Raw genomic sequence first — 16,571 nt, forward strand, 5'->3', positions numbered from 1 at the left:
TGCATGACCTTTGCGCCAGATGGTTTCGCGAAAAGTTGCGTTGTGCGCGGAAAAGACCTACGCTCTTCTAAATGGCTTTCCTGCATTTATGAAAGTCCAACGTATGTGTTAATTTATACTAGCAACGTTGTTGTTTCTGGTATATAGATATTTACGCACATATTTAGGCCGGTAATTCTAAAAATGGTTGAAACGGCAACGCAACTTAAAAAAAAACGAAATTCATTGTTTTGCTAGCCGCCTTCCAACTAAGAAAGGAGCGAAACAGAAACGCGTACTTCCTTTCTATTTCATGTTTTGAAATCGGCGTTTTGTTGTGATTTGTCAGGTCACAATCACCCGTTATGACGTAACAAGCGCGGCAGATATTTCTGCGAAGTAGCCGTTTCATAAACTGCCAATCACCACTAAAACGGCGTAGGCTTCTCGCTGCCTGTAAACCTGGTTGACGACTTTCTTTGTCGGGGTATCATTTTCGAGAAAAAGGGGGATTCGAAACTGGCATATTATAAAGTGAAAATCAACTTGAACGTTATAACTTCGATCCTTTTTTGAACTTGTTGGTAAAAAACTCTACATCTCTTGTTTTAATTGCTAAAAGCCTTCCTGTAATGTCAACAAAAAAATCCATAGTAAATGGTAATTTGTGCTAATGTTACTTATGGTGGCGGATAGGCGTGAGGAATTGAGTTTTTCTGTTTGTTTCCGATTCCCAAAGTTAAGATCATATATCTTTATTTTGTTTTTTTTTGTCGCTTTACTGCTGTCGCCTGTGGCTGCGGGATTCGCTACCTATATATCCACCTCACCAGACCTCTTTACATTGCAGTTTGATAAACAGGCATCTATCAGTTTCTCATTACACAATTTCCAAATACTTTTGCGCCGCTGACGCAAAGCGTGGCTACGAACATGCAGCAAAAGGGCGAGGAAGCGCAGATATGTATAATTATATGTCAACAAGGGCTAACGGATCAAATGTTACGACGCGTCGACAGAGGCCTTGATTTGATCTTATCTTCCGCTTTTTTCGCAGGAAAGCCTCCCGCGCATTCAAATGCAACCTAAGGCCTTTTCGGTGATTGGCGGCCTTAACACGATGCCCGAAAGCCTCGTCAGATTCTACCCGCCCAAGGTAAGCAATCGATTCCGTATTATCTTCCCATGTCAGACAAGTAAGCACTCCTGTGCATTTCACGTGGACAAAAAACGGCGTTTGATCACAAGAAAACAAGAATTTTTAGCTGTTAAACGTTGTTTTGTGATTTAAAAAGGCCTATTTAAGCCGATAAGCGACGTAGTGTTAACTTGTTTCGATTGTAGTTTATTTTTCTCTGACTGAAAAGAAAGAAATATAAAACAATGGTAAAATTATGACGTGTAATTCATTTCCTTCAGGATAAAACAGATGAATTCCCATTTTATTAGCGTATTGTTTAAAATTTTCCTACACCTAACTTTACGTTTCATATGAGTCAAACCCTGCAAATGTTTTCACACTGTCAGTATTGAATTAGGTTCAAATTTTGCATATAATTGATATATGCCTAAAGTCATGAGCTTAATTTCAATACAATCAAATTGAACGACTAGACAACCATTAAGCCACCCGTATAGCTCTTTATGTTCAAATGAATAAATCGCTATTTAATGTGGTAACCTTTTACGCAAAAAATTACCGGCAGTTCGGTTATTTAGTCTGACACAATTAGGTTTACGTCAACCTTAATGACAGACCAGTGGCCTGATGCCAGTAGCCCTTTTTGCATCGCAAAAAATACGCCTCACTATGCAAAACACATTGTCTAAATCAGGGATGTCCAACATTTTTTTATCGTGGGCCGCATTGACACTTGAAATAATTTAATGGGCCGCAGAACCTATTAAGTTTCAAGATTAAGTATTGCTCTTCAGAGGTATAACGGGCCTTTAGACTTATATATATATATATATATATATGTATATTGCTCATACTATACTATTAGTGCGCCCCTAAAAGCTGACTGGTACATTTTAATTATGCTAATATTGAACGTTTAAAATACTACTAGGAAGTGAAAATGACTAGCGGGCAGCACAAAAATTTCAGACGGGCCGCAATGTAGCCCGCGGGCCGCAGGTTGGACATGCCTGGTCTAAATTGTTTGCAAAGTTAACAAAACCGGTTATTAATAAAAAAATGATACGCTAAATCTTTCTTGCAATAACTTTCGTGTTATTTATCGGAGAACTTAAAATTTTCCAGTTTTTTAACTTGTATGAAAAAGGATGACTTGCGAACAAAAGTCGTGTGAACAGTCTAGCGTAGCCTTCTAATAAGACTGCTCCATGTGTTTTGTGTGTTGTATTAAAGTTATTGACCTGATGTAAGGCAGTTTTCCATCTACCCTTTCCTACAAGCATCACATGGCCTGTGTCAACAACAGTGTTGTAAACAAGTCACTTCCAAATGACTGAAGTCCCAGTCAAGTCATTTGTAAAATAACTCAAATTAAGTCAAGTCTTTGTCAACAAATCACAAGTCAAGTTCCAGTCAAGTCATAGTTATAGCAAGTTAATTCCATATCTAGTCCTTGTTATGAAAGTAGCGTTAAACTACTAAAATTAGTAAACTAACTCGATTCCAAGCAATAACCCAACTAAAAAATAACAAAAACGTAACATATTGCAAGCAGATTGTTTTATGTTGAAAAAAATATATAAAAAAAGCCTAATAAAACCACATTATGTTAACCCAAGTCATTTGTCCAAAAGGTTTAAGTCAAGTCAAGTTAGGTCAAGTAATTTGAAAACAGTGATTTCAGTGCACTTAAGTCAAGTAATTGACTTAGATAAACAACTAACACAATTATTCTCATTAATTTTCACCTGGTCATAACAGATGCCAGAATTAACAAAAACACTCCTGCTGTTTTAGTACTACGCCGAGCTCTACTGTTCCTGCCGGGTGCCGATCGGGGGCTACCAGCCTCACCCAACGTCAGCAGTTTCGGGGGCAACGAGGGTCCCAGACCAGCTATCCCCATTCGGCCAGGGCCTTTCCTCTCCCGACGGGCGCTCCAAGGTGCGGGGAAGCACCGTCTCAGGTGGGTAACTTTGTTTTTCGCGAGGACCATTTATGTTTGGTAACCCTACAGGTTTTCATGTTTGTCGTCACGTACTGACTACTAATAGTCTCGAAGATGTGACAATTAACTTTAGTTACGAATCAGTAGATTTAGACCTAATAGCGATTTCGACTGGCATTGGTAAATCAGCAAGACAAGCCTCCACCTGTATAGGGCGTGCGTGTGACTTTCTGCTGAGCTTGATTTCTTCGAAAGGTTAATGGGACGGCAAACACGCCTGTTGCAGTATTTGCGAGAAACCCAGGCAAAGTTGTGATGTGTTGTGTCACGAAAAACACTTTCAGCCTTGGCCAGCATGCGAAGTATGTGACAGGACTCCTAACATGAACCACGCATGACGACCATATACAAGCGAACTTTTAATCTGGCGTTTCTTCAAGAGAAGCCAATTGCAGTTCTGCACTTCTATTTTCAACGCGATCCCAAGAAAACTTCAATTTGTTGAAAATCTGACGTCTGCCACGCAGTTTGCTCATATTTGCACGCAAAACGTACGTATTTGGCAGGGATCCAGCGTGCGTCGTCGATAGTATTAATTACGAGAAAGGTCACGCAAACGCGGGGCACATTTAATTGCCATTTGACGCTCTCACGTCTTCACGCACGGCTATTCTAATTTATATATTTGGCAATGCACAGTCACGGCCTAATGGCCCTTCCCAGCCTTTCGCGACAAGCACAGATGCAGAGCTTTTACGTACAGTAAGTTGTCGAGAGTTTGCAAAGGCAACGCGAGTGAAAATAACCAGTATACAGCTGGTCTTTCAATACAAGTATAGTGTTGCTGCCAACCAATTCAACGAATACGGCCCTTTGAGTACGGTCGCGAATTTGAATTCAATGCCGTCCGCCTGTCACACTGGATTGACGCGAGAGAAGCGGTCAATGTACGCACGCGGCCATTGTGACCGTAATATCGCGACGGGACGAAAGCGAACAGACGCATTCACCAGGAAAAGAGCTTTTGCATGATTCGAAGTCCATAGGAAACCGTTCCAGCTTGGCCATGGATACTGAGAATACCTGGCTTTTCGACACAGTTTGTTGCTGCAACAGTTTGATATATAACGAGGGGTGAAGCACGATCGCCATTGCTTTCGTTTTTAGTAAGAGCAAAGGTTGTTAAGTGAAAGTCATAGTAAAACGGTTGACTACAACTCACTGTCACCACATAGTTTGGGAATGCAGATACATGCAACTTAGTTAACGCGGTCTTTGTTAACAATGTAGACTGTTGAATATAAACTTACAATTTTTTAAAGATTTGCCTTTGGTAAGAAAGTTAGTTTAATAGAAAGAACTGAGTTTTAGGCGTTTACTAGTGATTTTTGGTGGTACGTTTTGAAGCAGGCGAATCCGTAAATTTAAGTAGTTTTCTGTTTTAAAAAAATCGAGGAAGGAGATCTGTATTTCAAAATTATGCTAATTTCCAAGTAATTTTTTTTTCGGTAATTTCTTTTGACAAGCTGATCGCAAAAGGAAGCTGTATGTGAATGAGATAACGATTTGCAGAAAAGTAATTGTTAAATTCTAATCGCCGCTGCTCAACTGATTCGTTCAATATCTGGACATATGGAGTGTTAAATTGCACAGGAACATATACGTTTTATATGTATTTAAATATTAATAGCAGTTTTTGTGATACCAAATAGCGAGTTTCTAGTAAATTGCAAACCTAAGGATGACGTAATTCTCCTTAAAACCAGATTAGCAGAACAATAAAAAATTTGTTTTTTTTAAATATATTACTTTTTGCTATGAATTGATATGTTTAACCGCATAGTAACAATATTCGATATATATATATATTTTTCGATTTGTGTCGGACAATATTTTTTTGCGATTCGTCGTGTCTGAACCAGGGATAGAACAATTCCAGTTGCGCTGTCGTATTTTGTTTTTACCCTAGTAATAACGGCTTAACAATTAACCGTTCAGCAATGCGCAAACCACAACACCAGGAGCTGCCAATACGCGATTGGCCGATTGCTGTTGTTCTCGTGAAAGTGCGTATACAGTACAAGCGTGCTGTGCGCCAAAACGCGTGTCATCCCTGTTTGGCGCGTCACTCGCCGAAGGTGGAATTGCCTTAATCACGCCCATTGCATCGTCGATTGCGAGTCATTTAACAAGCAGTACATGTTTCGGCTGGGTTTGTTTTGATTGTGCTGTAGAGAACAGTACTTCTTAACCCTAAGGGTCCGAGCATTTCTGTTGCGGCAAGAGTTTCACTTTTTATCCCTTTGTTTTGCGTTCCTATGCCCTTCACTTGACGTTATGCTTGTTTGTGCACTTTCTTATGCTCACACAAAATTCAGAATCGTACATCACAAAAATGTTTGGCGCTTCTGATTTTGGTATGATACTAATTTAGTACTGAAGAGGTGGACGTAACTGTTAAAGTATAACTAAACAAAGGACAATATAAAGACAATAAAAAACACTGCATAAGGAGAACTATAAAACATTATAGCACCAATTTTCAGCATGACAATTTATATAGTAGGTTATATAAACGGCCAGTCTGGTGCGTTGAAAGTGTCACGAACTTTCACTCACGGAATGTGACCTCACTCTTTTAAAAACAAAAAGTGTAGAATTTTAGTTTTTCATCCACAGAGCACATAGTGCAATTTTAACGACAAATAATTTTTGGCCTTGGCTTACAACGTATAAGTACGTTTTACATTCCTCGATGATTGATTTGCAAATCAGTCCACAATTAAAGCAAAAAGGTACCACAGTCATTGAATATTTCCGATGTTGGATTAATATGATACACATTGCTGCTATAAACAGGATCCTTTGGTTTTATAAATTATTTAAGACAAATTACTGTTTTATGCACATGACGATAATGTTTCATATCTTCTTGTATATTAAATCTCGGGAGTCCCCAATATAAATGTACAAAATCTATTTAATATGAAAGAATCAGTATACGTAATGAGCGCGTAGAATATATGGTGAATTTATATTAGTCCAAAAATATCCGAACCCGTGACTTCTAATCCGACAATAGACACTTTAATGTGTATATCTTCTATTTTGTGAGCCCAAATCTGCCCGTCTATTTTGCCATCTCGGTTTTCCGGAAATCCCGAACGCGCAGTAATTTTAGCAGATGTCTCAGAACGCGCCGGAACTCGGCAATACTGAATTATTCCTTGGGAGGGGGTGGCATCGCGCGCGGCCGACGGGCGTACACATCTGGTAAACTATTAAAACACGGGACTTGCGTCATGTCAATTCTCGCGGCGTCACCATCGCAAAAGGCATGTCGGAAGTAGCAGCGGCCTTTAAACAGAAGCGCAGTCTATTTTGCGTCGACTTGGGTCACCCACGTAATTTTGTCTGGAAAAAGGGCGACTGGCGTTTTTTTGCGCCTTAAAATCACGCGCACAAGCTGACAGACGCAAAGCTGAATCGGTTGGAGTCCAGCGTCTGTGTATAAATTATTGCAAGCGGCGGCCAGGGTTATTACATGCAGCAGCGCGAGTATATACGCGGATCCGTAATAACTTTCGACTTGACGTGAAAACAGGAGAGTTTAGCTTTTCTCTTAGCGGCTGTCGGCCTGTGTGCGTCCAAACGCGATGCATAATTTATCGTGTTTATAGGGAATCGATGTGTTCCAATGGGGTGGGCGGGTATAGGCACTGCGTTGAAGCAATAGCAGTAGCAGCGTAGTAGTAGTAGTATCGACCTGGCGTCGTTTATCGACCCCTCCCTGTGTCTCTTTGCAACGTGAATGCTTCCACGTGTACCGAAGTTGCAGCTGTGAAACTTCTCAAACGAAAACGGAAGGTGGACCATAAAAAATTGAGAGTTATTTTTCAGTCGACAGGCCCAAAGTCCGACTGCGTCGGTCAGATGGACGCGCGACGTTTCAAACTTTCAGTTTCCAGACTTCAGTCGCATTAGCTGTTCGCAAAACGCGCATTGCGTCGCGCTGAAATGCCAGAAAAATCCGATCGTTAACGATTGTGAGGTAATAGTTATTTGAGGATGATTCAGTAGAATTTTGTGTCGTCACAGTAACGATTTCGTGCCCAGTTAGGATTATTTAGAGAAAAGGACCAGAGACTAAGGTCTCGTGACACGCCTCAAGACATGGTCATATTGCTTTGCAGTTGGGTAAGAGCACTTTCTTAAATTCTAGACGGCCATACTCAGCGTGATCTAACGTTTTGTGCTTGACAAGTCTTTAGTAAGTTTAATGCACGTGGCAGACTCCTGTTATGCTTAACTATAGCGTTTCTGATTTTTTTCAGGTTTAAAGGAAAAATTAGAACAGAACTTTTTTTTTAGTAAGCATGAGGCATTTTTTATGGGGGTTCGACAGGTTTATTTTGAACAAGGCGTCATAAAAATCCAAAATTAATAGTGACTATATCGTTCAATAAACTAATTTAACATAATTGCGGGAAATGGCAATATTTAGAAATTGCCTTCGTTTGTGTTAATAAATACATAAAATTGGACCTAACGTGTCGTTGGTTTTAATTGCAGGGTTGTGCATTCAAAGCCTTAAATACTTATTTACCTGAAACTTGCTGTATATAGTTTTGTATCGCTAACAGACACGTAGTGGTAGAAAGCAATTCAATTCACTGCATCAAACAAATGGTATGTGACACTGAGTTTTTAATGTTATTGATTGCGCATCGTCTATGATTCAAAACTTATATTAAAAAGACATTAATAGCTTAACTTAATTGTCATTTGTTTTCCCGGAAATGGGCAAAACAATGCCCCATTGTTTTGTGACAGAGCAACTACCAAGTTAGGAAAAAGCTTTGTCATTTGTTGTGATTGTGTGCGCCCGTATGCAGTTCAGGCGTGCTACCAGTCATGGTATTTTTTTTCGGAGTAAATCGATTCAGTTTGCGAGAACCCGTCCGTAGGTATTTGCCTATTCGATATTCCACGTTTTTTCCGCCTCTGACGTGCCTTGGCTCTGAGTCGGGGATTTCCTGACTTGAGTTAAAACACGAGGGCTATTTTAGTCGCGCCGAGTTCAATTTGCGGCGAGCCACTTGACTTGAATGCGGCAAGTCCTTCAGATGCTCTTTTGGTGCGAGTCGGTGGCCTTTGCCGATTAGGTTGCGGTAGCCGATGATTGCTAGTCGTCGAAAGTGAGCTGGCGTTTTGCTGGAGTGAGTCACACTGTTTTGATGCGCGGCGACACTGCATCGGCAACAGTTGCTGTGTTTTGTTGGTATGATACGTTGCGGTGGATGGCAGGGGTTCTTCTGCAGGGTTTCGTCAGACAAATCGGTGACTAACCCGGTTTATGGGTTTTTATTTGCAAAGCTTTTATCCAGGCAAGAAACGAGGCAGTTAAAGCGCTTGTCTTGTAGTATCATTTTTTTAGATTATTAGAAGGTCCTACAAGCTTCCCAGAAAGCGTTGCAAGACCCCTATTAACCCAGTTTCTCCGTTTTTCCTCAGCGCAACCGCACACAATTGAGCAACGATATTATATAGGCAATCCGTTAGGAACCGCTCGATTTGCACCTGAACTTTCGAAACGTTTGAAGAGGACTTACACTTCGCGTCAAGAGTGAAAAACAAGGCGGAAAGAAAACAGAAAACGATGCAGCGATTCCTGCTGAGCGTTGGCCACGGCTACGCCAACAAAATGATGAGAAAGCACTCGCAGAAAAACCAGAGGTCTGCCGTGAGCATGCCTAACTCGCCTCGCAGCCCGGTCGAGATCACATTCGATCCGATCCCGAAGACAGTGAGCTCGGAGGACGTGACTCCCAGGAGCCCGATCCGATCCAGAATGCGTTCCAGCATCCGGCGTTTGCGCCGCACAAAGAGCGCCCGGAAGTCTAAGAAACGTAAGACGGAATCTCGCGATTGTTTATAGGCCCCTAAAAGGCAGGAAACGCGAATCACTGTTTTTAGGTTGTGATACACTGAGGCGATCTCTCTCAAGCTAATTTAAAAAATCCGAATTTTTGGAAAGGATAACTTTTATTTAAAATTACTCTGAGTTGGCACTAATCTTGTCATTTTTTTTGGTGGTTATAGTTTGTAGCTTTTTTCCCTGAAAAATTTGGCTATTTTTTTAATTCTAATCTAGGAAAATTACCTCATATTTCGCCTTTATAGATTGCTTTTATGAGTTACCGAGGTAAATGAATATATTCCAGGAAATCGATTAATTTTGACCATTTCGATATGTTGTGCAATCTACTACTAGACTGTAACCTATTAGCAGTTTGTGGCATAAAACTTGCCTAGACTTGCGTCCGACGTGTTTCCGACAGCCACGCGTGGATTTTTGTTGCTTGATTGTCGTGACGTGTGCTGTGCACGTCGAGGCGCCAAGTGTTTATTCCCCGCCACCTCATTTATGTCGACCCATAGGGCTGTAAAAAACGAAAAGTGCCAACATGGGTATTGGGTAGGTGGCGAACGTATATACAAAGGCACATTAAATCGAAAAGCGTGCGGGTGTCAATGGCTGATAACAAAGTGGCTAAAACAGGCTTTAGCCTCGGGCATTTGGTACCTTATAATGTGTACCTTAAATTTTAAGGGTCGGTAAATTCCAATATCTGTAAGAATTAGAACATTTTTAAACCCGTTTCACTTCGACTTTTTAGGGGCAGACGAGGGTCCTAAGGGGTGAGTGTTATTTGTCAAACAACGTTCGTCCAAACCATTTTCTGAGAAGATGGCTCATAGTTCCATTCAGATGTTTAACCTTTTAGTAACAGGAAACTAATCAGAAATGTACCAAAAAGGTAAAATCCCTTCGAAGCTGAAATACTAATCGTTTAGTAGGAGACGTCATTTAGTGCTAACCTGTTTTGCTAAAACGAAGAAGACGTGTACTTCTTTTTCGATGTGTGTTGTCATTCGATACGCGTAATCCTGCTTTGTGTAGTGTTTTGCCGCAACGACCAGGTTGAACGTGTTTTTCTTCGAACAGTCTAATTGCGCGCGTGCACGATCTCTCTCGTAGCAGCGCTTTAATTGGTCCACGCAGGTCGAGCAAAACACGTCTGAAGTGCCTTCGCAGAGGCATTAATTTTCCATACGGAATGCTTTCACTACAACGTTATTTTAAGGTGTTCCATGAAGAATGGCGACAACAAATTTACAAGTCAAATTATAAGGCTATGTATAAACTATGTCCTTTTCTAATTGCATCAAAGAATATATCATAAGCAAGAATCCTGGGTATTTGTTTCTTAATCACAGAGTTGCATCTACATTTAACTCCGAAAATTTAAACGTTTTTACTAATTTTCTATACACAAACGCTACGATGTTGGTTTTGGCGTTAAACAGTGTTCCCGACTTAAAAAAATTCCACACTGAGAAAAGTTTGTATTTATCGAGATTACTTTTAGGCTAAGTTAGAGTCCTAAATAAAAAAATAATCCCTTAAAACTAGTAAAATTAGAAAGATGTCTGATCATCCAGTGACTTAGAAGCAAATTTTACGAAGTATATATTGTGCTGCAAATTGGAGCACTGGTGTTGACTATCTCGAACATAAAAAAGGGATGATGTCAGTTGTCAGAGTGGAAAAGAGATTCTGCAGCCGCGACGGCGCATGGCCCTTTGAAGCGGCCGAGAAGGCGCGATTAAAAAAATCACTTGGCACCTTCAGGCGTGTTTTAATCAGCATTGTAATGCGTCGAGCAACTATCCCCTTGCACACCACACACAGCCGCTGTGATTGGCAACCGCTCGGAAGCAAACACATCGACCGGAGCCTTTGTTACGAGGCTGCGGGCAGAACTGGCTGTGCAAGAAAAGAGAAGGTCGCCGCTGGGGTTGTTCGACCGTTAATTGCGCGCTATTCCTGAAGACCTGGCGATGGAAAAAAGCTCCATCGATAAGGCTTGAGACGGTGGCGATCGATCAGATCTATTGCTCTGCCCTTGTGTTGTTTTGAGGGCGGTGGACCGATGATCGTTGCTTGTTGCTATTGGCCTTGTGCGTACTATGCAGACACGGTTCAGTCGAGTTCAGATTATGTTTCGTTACAATTGCGTTTTAATGCGCGGTTTAGCAATTAGCCGCGCGCCCGATGAGGGATGTGGTAAAAGCATCACGTGACGAGTTTCCTTTTGCGTTGTGGTTTTCAGCTTTGTTGAGGCAGGCAGAAGCACTGGTCAGTTCTTAGGTAGACTGTTGTCACGAGTTCTTGTTGTAAGTATATGGTAGTGTGATTTTTTGTGTTAAATTAAACTTCACGACTTGTAAATGTGAGTTATGCAATTGCCGAATAGAAAACTGTTCTAATGGTAGTTTGCTACTGTGTAGGAAAGAAGTTGTAGTATCACACCACAGAGGTCAGTACTACTAGATGTTCTTGCAGGCGATCAACCTTATGTTTCTGCTACTCAGAGTATATAAACATGTAGAAAAGATGTTGCCTTGTGTTCGCCGCAACGGAAAGCCATAAAACTTGCCAAGAGCCGTTGTTCTGTCCCTGGCATGTCGTCTCCCAACGCCGTGGGCGCGCGTCGTAAGGGCGAGGAAAACAAAGACGGGTCGTTGAGTAACAAAAGGCTGACGTCGCAGTCCATTTTCCGGGTCTTTACCAAGAGCGGGCGCTTTCTTTTGCGCGGCTCTGCGGGCGGCAGCGTCAGACGGAGTGCAGCGTCGTCGAGCTCTTTCGTCCAGCCTGGCAGCAGCTGTAGCAGTGAAACCAGCAAGAGCAGTAGCTTCATCAAGCAAGTGTACAGTCCGAGAAGGGAGCTGCTGTGTACGGTGAGCGCGCCCCTGGCCGGCGGCGTGAACATCAACAGGGAACTGACGATCCGGCGCAGCTTTGAGGTCAAACGCGACAGGAACAAGGTGGCGGACAGCCGCTTCACACCGCAGTGTCCACGTTCTACCGCCGCCACCAAACACGACCTGTCCTACCAGGGCGTGCGCTCCCGAGTCCAGTCAAGCGGTCTTTATACTGAAAGCCTACTGATTGTGGACAACGAAGACGACGACGACGAGCCTATAGAAGACGAGGACGATGTATTCGATTGCAACGTGGCACTCAGACCTTCGCCGAAACCTCTGATGCGAAGCCACACGCACCCCAAGCAAAAGACCAAGTCCGTGTCCAGCGGCTGTGAGTTGGACAGCCATATATGTCTATCGCATTTTTGAAAGAAACCTGTGGCCTTTGCTGGTTCTCTACGCGTATTCTAAAGTAGGATAGGAGTTTGTTTAGCAATTCTGGTTTGTAATTAGTGAAAAACAGAATGCAAAGTGAAGTGTACCGTTTTTTGCAAGGCAGCAAGCTGTTCTATGCGTTTATTTTTGTTCTATGCGGTAAATCCGACCGATTCTAGTTAGAAAGACTTTAGAAAAACACTTGTAACCTAACAAAGTCTTTCTAAACTAGAATCGGTCGGATTTTAAAAATGATTTGTTTGTATTAGGAGTAGTACAAGAAATAACAATTGAAAATGTCAATCTATGTGATTAAACCCATATGGTGTTCTTATTTCCTAAGCTATTATCTAGAAAATCTTCTAAAAACTCAGCCAAAAAATAATACCGATACGTGTGGATCGACTAAACTTAATCCGTTCTTATATCGCAGGTATTTCCAACGAGTCGGGGTATGGAACCATGACCAGAAAGGGAAATCAACAGCGAACCGGTGACGATGAAGACGTTTTCATCAGCACCAACGCGTCGCGAGTAAGTGCAACTTTGTTTTCTTTAACTCCCAGGAATGTGGTTTGTTTTCACGGGCAACCAGCTCGGCTAAAACTAAGGGCATTTGAAAACTTTTTACATTTAAATGAGTTTAGATAGGATGCCTTATAATGTTTATAAGGCATAACCTTTCATCTACATCAACTCGTTTGTCATATCAGTGACCAAGCTTGGTAACATCATAACAAAATGACTCAGTTGGTATTTTTAAACACTTTAAGCATGTGTTATAGCTTGGGGAATGTTGTATTACAGGTTACAGTATTATTTAATTTACACGTCCTTATTTTTAGTCGCGAGTCATGTTATCAATTTTAGTGATCTGTGGCCAAAAATAAGTAGGAATTTCCTCAAACCAAGCGTTTGTTTTGCTTATCGCCGATCTAAGTTTGTTTAGCGCAACCAATATCCGGTGATCATCTCTTATCAAACAATGAGTTCGAAATTTTACACAAGAAATCAATTAGTTTATATTTAGTTATCAAACTGTGAATCAATCAATCTCTACACTCGAAATTTCAAGTAGAAAACGTTGAATTATATAGATAAGTAGTTTATTCTAGTAACCAGTTTAAATGAAATATGTATATTTCTGGGAAATTGCATTGATAACACTGGTCAACAGCAAATTTTAAACGGAGATGTGATAGATAGATTGTTTTCATGCGCTGATCCTGAAATTGCCCTAAGTGTTTTTCTAGCACACCAGGTTTTTGAATATTCGCATTTTAATGTTTTCATTTTATTTTGCAATCAATAGCAACCTTGGTTATGAACGTTAAAAGGCGGAATAGCTTTCAAAGTGTTGTCACTTAAGCTGTGGCCTTACTGCCCAAACCAGCTTCCTAACATAAAATAATTGAAATGAGACAACAAAAATGCAGGTCTAAGAACAGCGTACTCCCACGTATAATGCCAGGCACACAAAATGAACTTTTTTTATTTGCACAGCGCGACGGACAGGACCCAAACTCCCACAACCACCATCACGCGCATCCAGACGGCATCTTCGTCGAGGCCCTCTGGGATCACGTGACCATGGATGACGACGAGCTCGGCTTCAAAGTTGGTGACGTCATTCGCGTCATCGACATGAGCAACGCTGATTGGTGGTGGGGCGAGCTGGACTCGAGCGAGGGCTGGTTCCCCGCCACCTTCGTCAGAGTGAGTGTCAATTTCGTTTGTATTTGGTTTTAATAAATTTGGACGTTGGTTTGTAAATTGGACATTGGTCTGTAAATTAAGAATATATGTATTTGTTTTTCTTTATAAATTTTTTCCCAAGTCTTAAGGCTAATTGCTGTGCTAAAAAAATTGATTGCATATGATAGAAAAAAATTACTCAACCATTAGGTTTGTGTCCCTAATAAATATACTGAATTTTAACGAATGCTAATAACAAATACCAGTGAATATACTTTTCCTGCCAGGCATTGTTTTAATTGTAAAATTGTTCTTCCGGAAATTTTTTATTAACGTACCAACGTTTTAACCCCCTGTTCGAAAAATCTTCTTTCATGAAGAATATTTGATGGCCTAAACGTTGCTACTTCAATACATTTTTGCCGAAAAACAATTTTACAATTGGAACACATACCAATGTTGTTTTTCGCCCATATTAAACGTATTTTTACTCTCGATAGAAAAATAAACCAAAGCTCCCAGAAAACGAAGCATATCTCAAAATTCACCAATATTTCCTTCGTAACCTTAACCCCTGTTGTCTTCCGTAGATCCTGGTCAATCAGCAACTGAGTGATGATGACGAGGTCGGCATAGAAATCGTAGTCACACCGTCCCCCAGCCTCCTTTCGGCGCCTCGCGACCCGCAACAGTCCAGGACGCGTTCAGGCTACGACGACCTCTGCCAATGCACCGACCGCCGTTCCAACACCTCCATCCACTGCCCGATGTGTGGTCGGCCCCTACGCGAGGCCCATGAGACCCCCAGGGCCCGTTCGGGGGCCAATTCGCCCCCTAAGCCCGACGCGACCCCCGCTATGCCAGCAGCCACCCCTGTGACTGGTTCGGTGATTTACCCGCGTAAGCAGTCGCTCAGCAAGGACACGATACGAATTAACGTAATCAACGAAATCGTCAGCTCCGAAAAGGTGTTCGTCGGCCATTTGAAGGACGTCGTGCAGGTTGGTTGCGAAACAACATCATTTTTCTGTAGTTAGTCTAAAGCGAGGGTTCCTAAAGTGGGGTCCCTCGGGGGTACGTAGACTCGTTTAAAGGGGGTCCATGAAAGCCTAATTGAAAGATTAGTGTATATTTAACAAGTAATTAAATTTTTAAAGAAAATAGTTCAATTAAAAATAAAACATTTTTGCATTGAATGTATTTAGGCTCCATTTCACTTTTACATTTTTTGGATCGAAAACAGCAGATTCCCAAAGTCTATTTGTATTGTGACGTAAATTTATGACGTCATCTCTAAAAATTTCTTCTCTAACGTGGTCCATGCGTAGATTGCTTAAGTACGCGATCCGCTGCGAAACTTTTTTAGGCTTTCTTGGCTTTCGCAGTTTTGTTTCAAAATTGTTTTACGTTAGGAAGCCGGGTTGGACAGTAACAACACAGCTGATGTGAACAGCGCAGTGGAAGCTATTCCGCCTCTATTCAAATTTTTTTACCGTTTATTACCATGGTTGCTGTTGATTGCAAACTAAAAATTGAATTTCACTGCTAAAAAAAAAAAAAACTTAAATAAAATATAGTTTAAATTTTTTTAATGGCGACATATTTTTCATTCATAAATGATATGCTTCGGATTAAATACTGATAGTGTGACTTATTTTTGGCGGCAAAGCCAAAATTAAGCACGTTTCTAAGAAGTATAGGCACCGTGCTATTTTCTACATATAAGCTACTGCTTATTCAAAGTAATTGCGAATCATTGAAATAAACTCGCTTTCTACTGTACGCGTTTGGCCGTCAAGGCGGGTATAAAAGGGCTGCATGTATAGTCATGGCTTTCATTGTTGGCCAGCTTTGCACGACTATTGCGTCACAATGGGCAGTGAACAACAATGGTCCGCTTTAAGCAACGGCAACCCAGCCAGAAATAGCATTTACAAAACACTTTCAACCTTGCCTGTTGTTTCAGGGCTACCTTGCTCGCTGCCGAAACAGGCCCGACATCTTTACCGAGCAGCAGATCGCCACCATCTTCGGCAACATCGAGCAGATTTACCACTTCCAAACCGACTTCTTCCAACGACTTGAGGCTGCCGTCAACCGCGACTGCATTCATGCCACGGAACTGGGAAACGTGTTTATCGAACACGTAAGTTTTACTTGCTATACCACATTATTAAAGTGTAGCATAGCTTAGTTGTGATTGTCATATAGCCTGCTTAAATTGAATTAAAACCAGGTTTAATTACGTTAAACTTGTCCTTTAAATAAACGAAATCTTTCTACTCGCACATTATTGCAGCTACTGATGCCGAGTGTATCTCTAAAACATTAACTAAAACATAAAGTTGCGTCTCACAAGGTCAATCACTGTCGCATCCTTCGATATATTAATCAAATATAGTCTGTCGACACAAAATCTACGGTTTAATTTCATATTTATTAAATAATTGTGATTATTTCAAGATTACGGATTGATCGAATAGGCATATTGATTTTGATATAAATAAAGTATAGCCTATACCTAAATATATTACATGGCGAAAATTTTAATCGCTCAATTAACCCCAAGGAAGCGATTTACATTTAATTGCGTGAGGTAAT

The 16,571-nt window shown here is 41.2% G+C and overlaps 1 protein-coding gene across 1 annotated transcript in view; it reads left to right on the forward strand.

Annotated features, from left to right (window-relative positions):
• The window catches only part of LOC146169657 (uncharacterized), a 40,826-nt gene that overhangs the window by 19,420 nt on the left and 4,835 nt on the right, over positions 1-16,571 (forward strand). The window contains exons 9-14 of the mRNA XM_083386789.1: positions 1,037-1,135; positions 2,918-3,086; positions 12,709-12,809; positions 13,779-13,991; positions 14,561-14,971; positions 15,937-16,116. Coding sequence (XP_083242915.1) covers positions 1,037-1,135; positions 2,918-3,086; positions 12,709-12,809; positions 13,779-13,991; positions 14,561-14,971; positions 15,937-16,116 — 1,173 coding nt within the window. The remainder of the gene's footprint in view (positions 1-1,036; positions 1,136-2,917; positions 3,087-12,708; positions 12,810-13,778; positions 13,992-14,560; positions 14,972-15,936; positions 16,117-16,571) is intronic.

The sequence above is a fragment of the Ascidiella aspersa genome, chromosome 1 (assembly GCF_963924565.1).
Source record: "Ascidiella aspersa chromosome 1, kaAscAspe10.2, whole genome shotgun sequence".
Taxonomy (NCBI): domain Eukaryota; kingdom Metazoa; phylum Chordata; class Ascidiacea; order Phlebobranchia; family Ascidiidae; genus Ascidiella; species Ascidiella aspersa.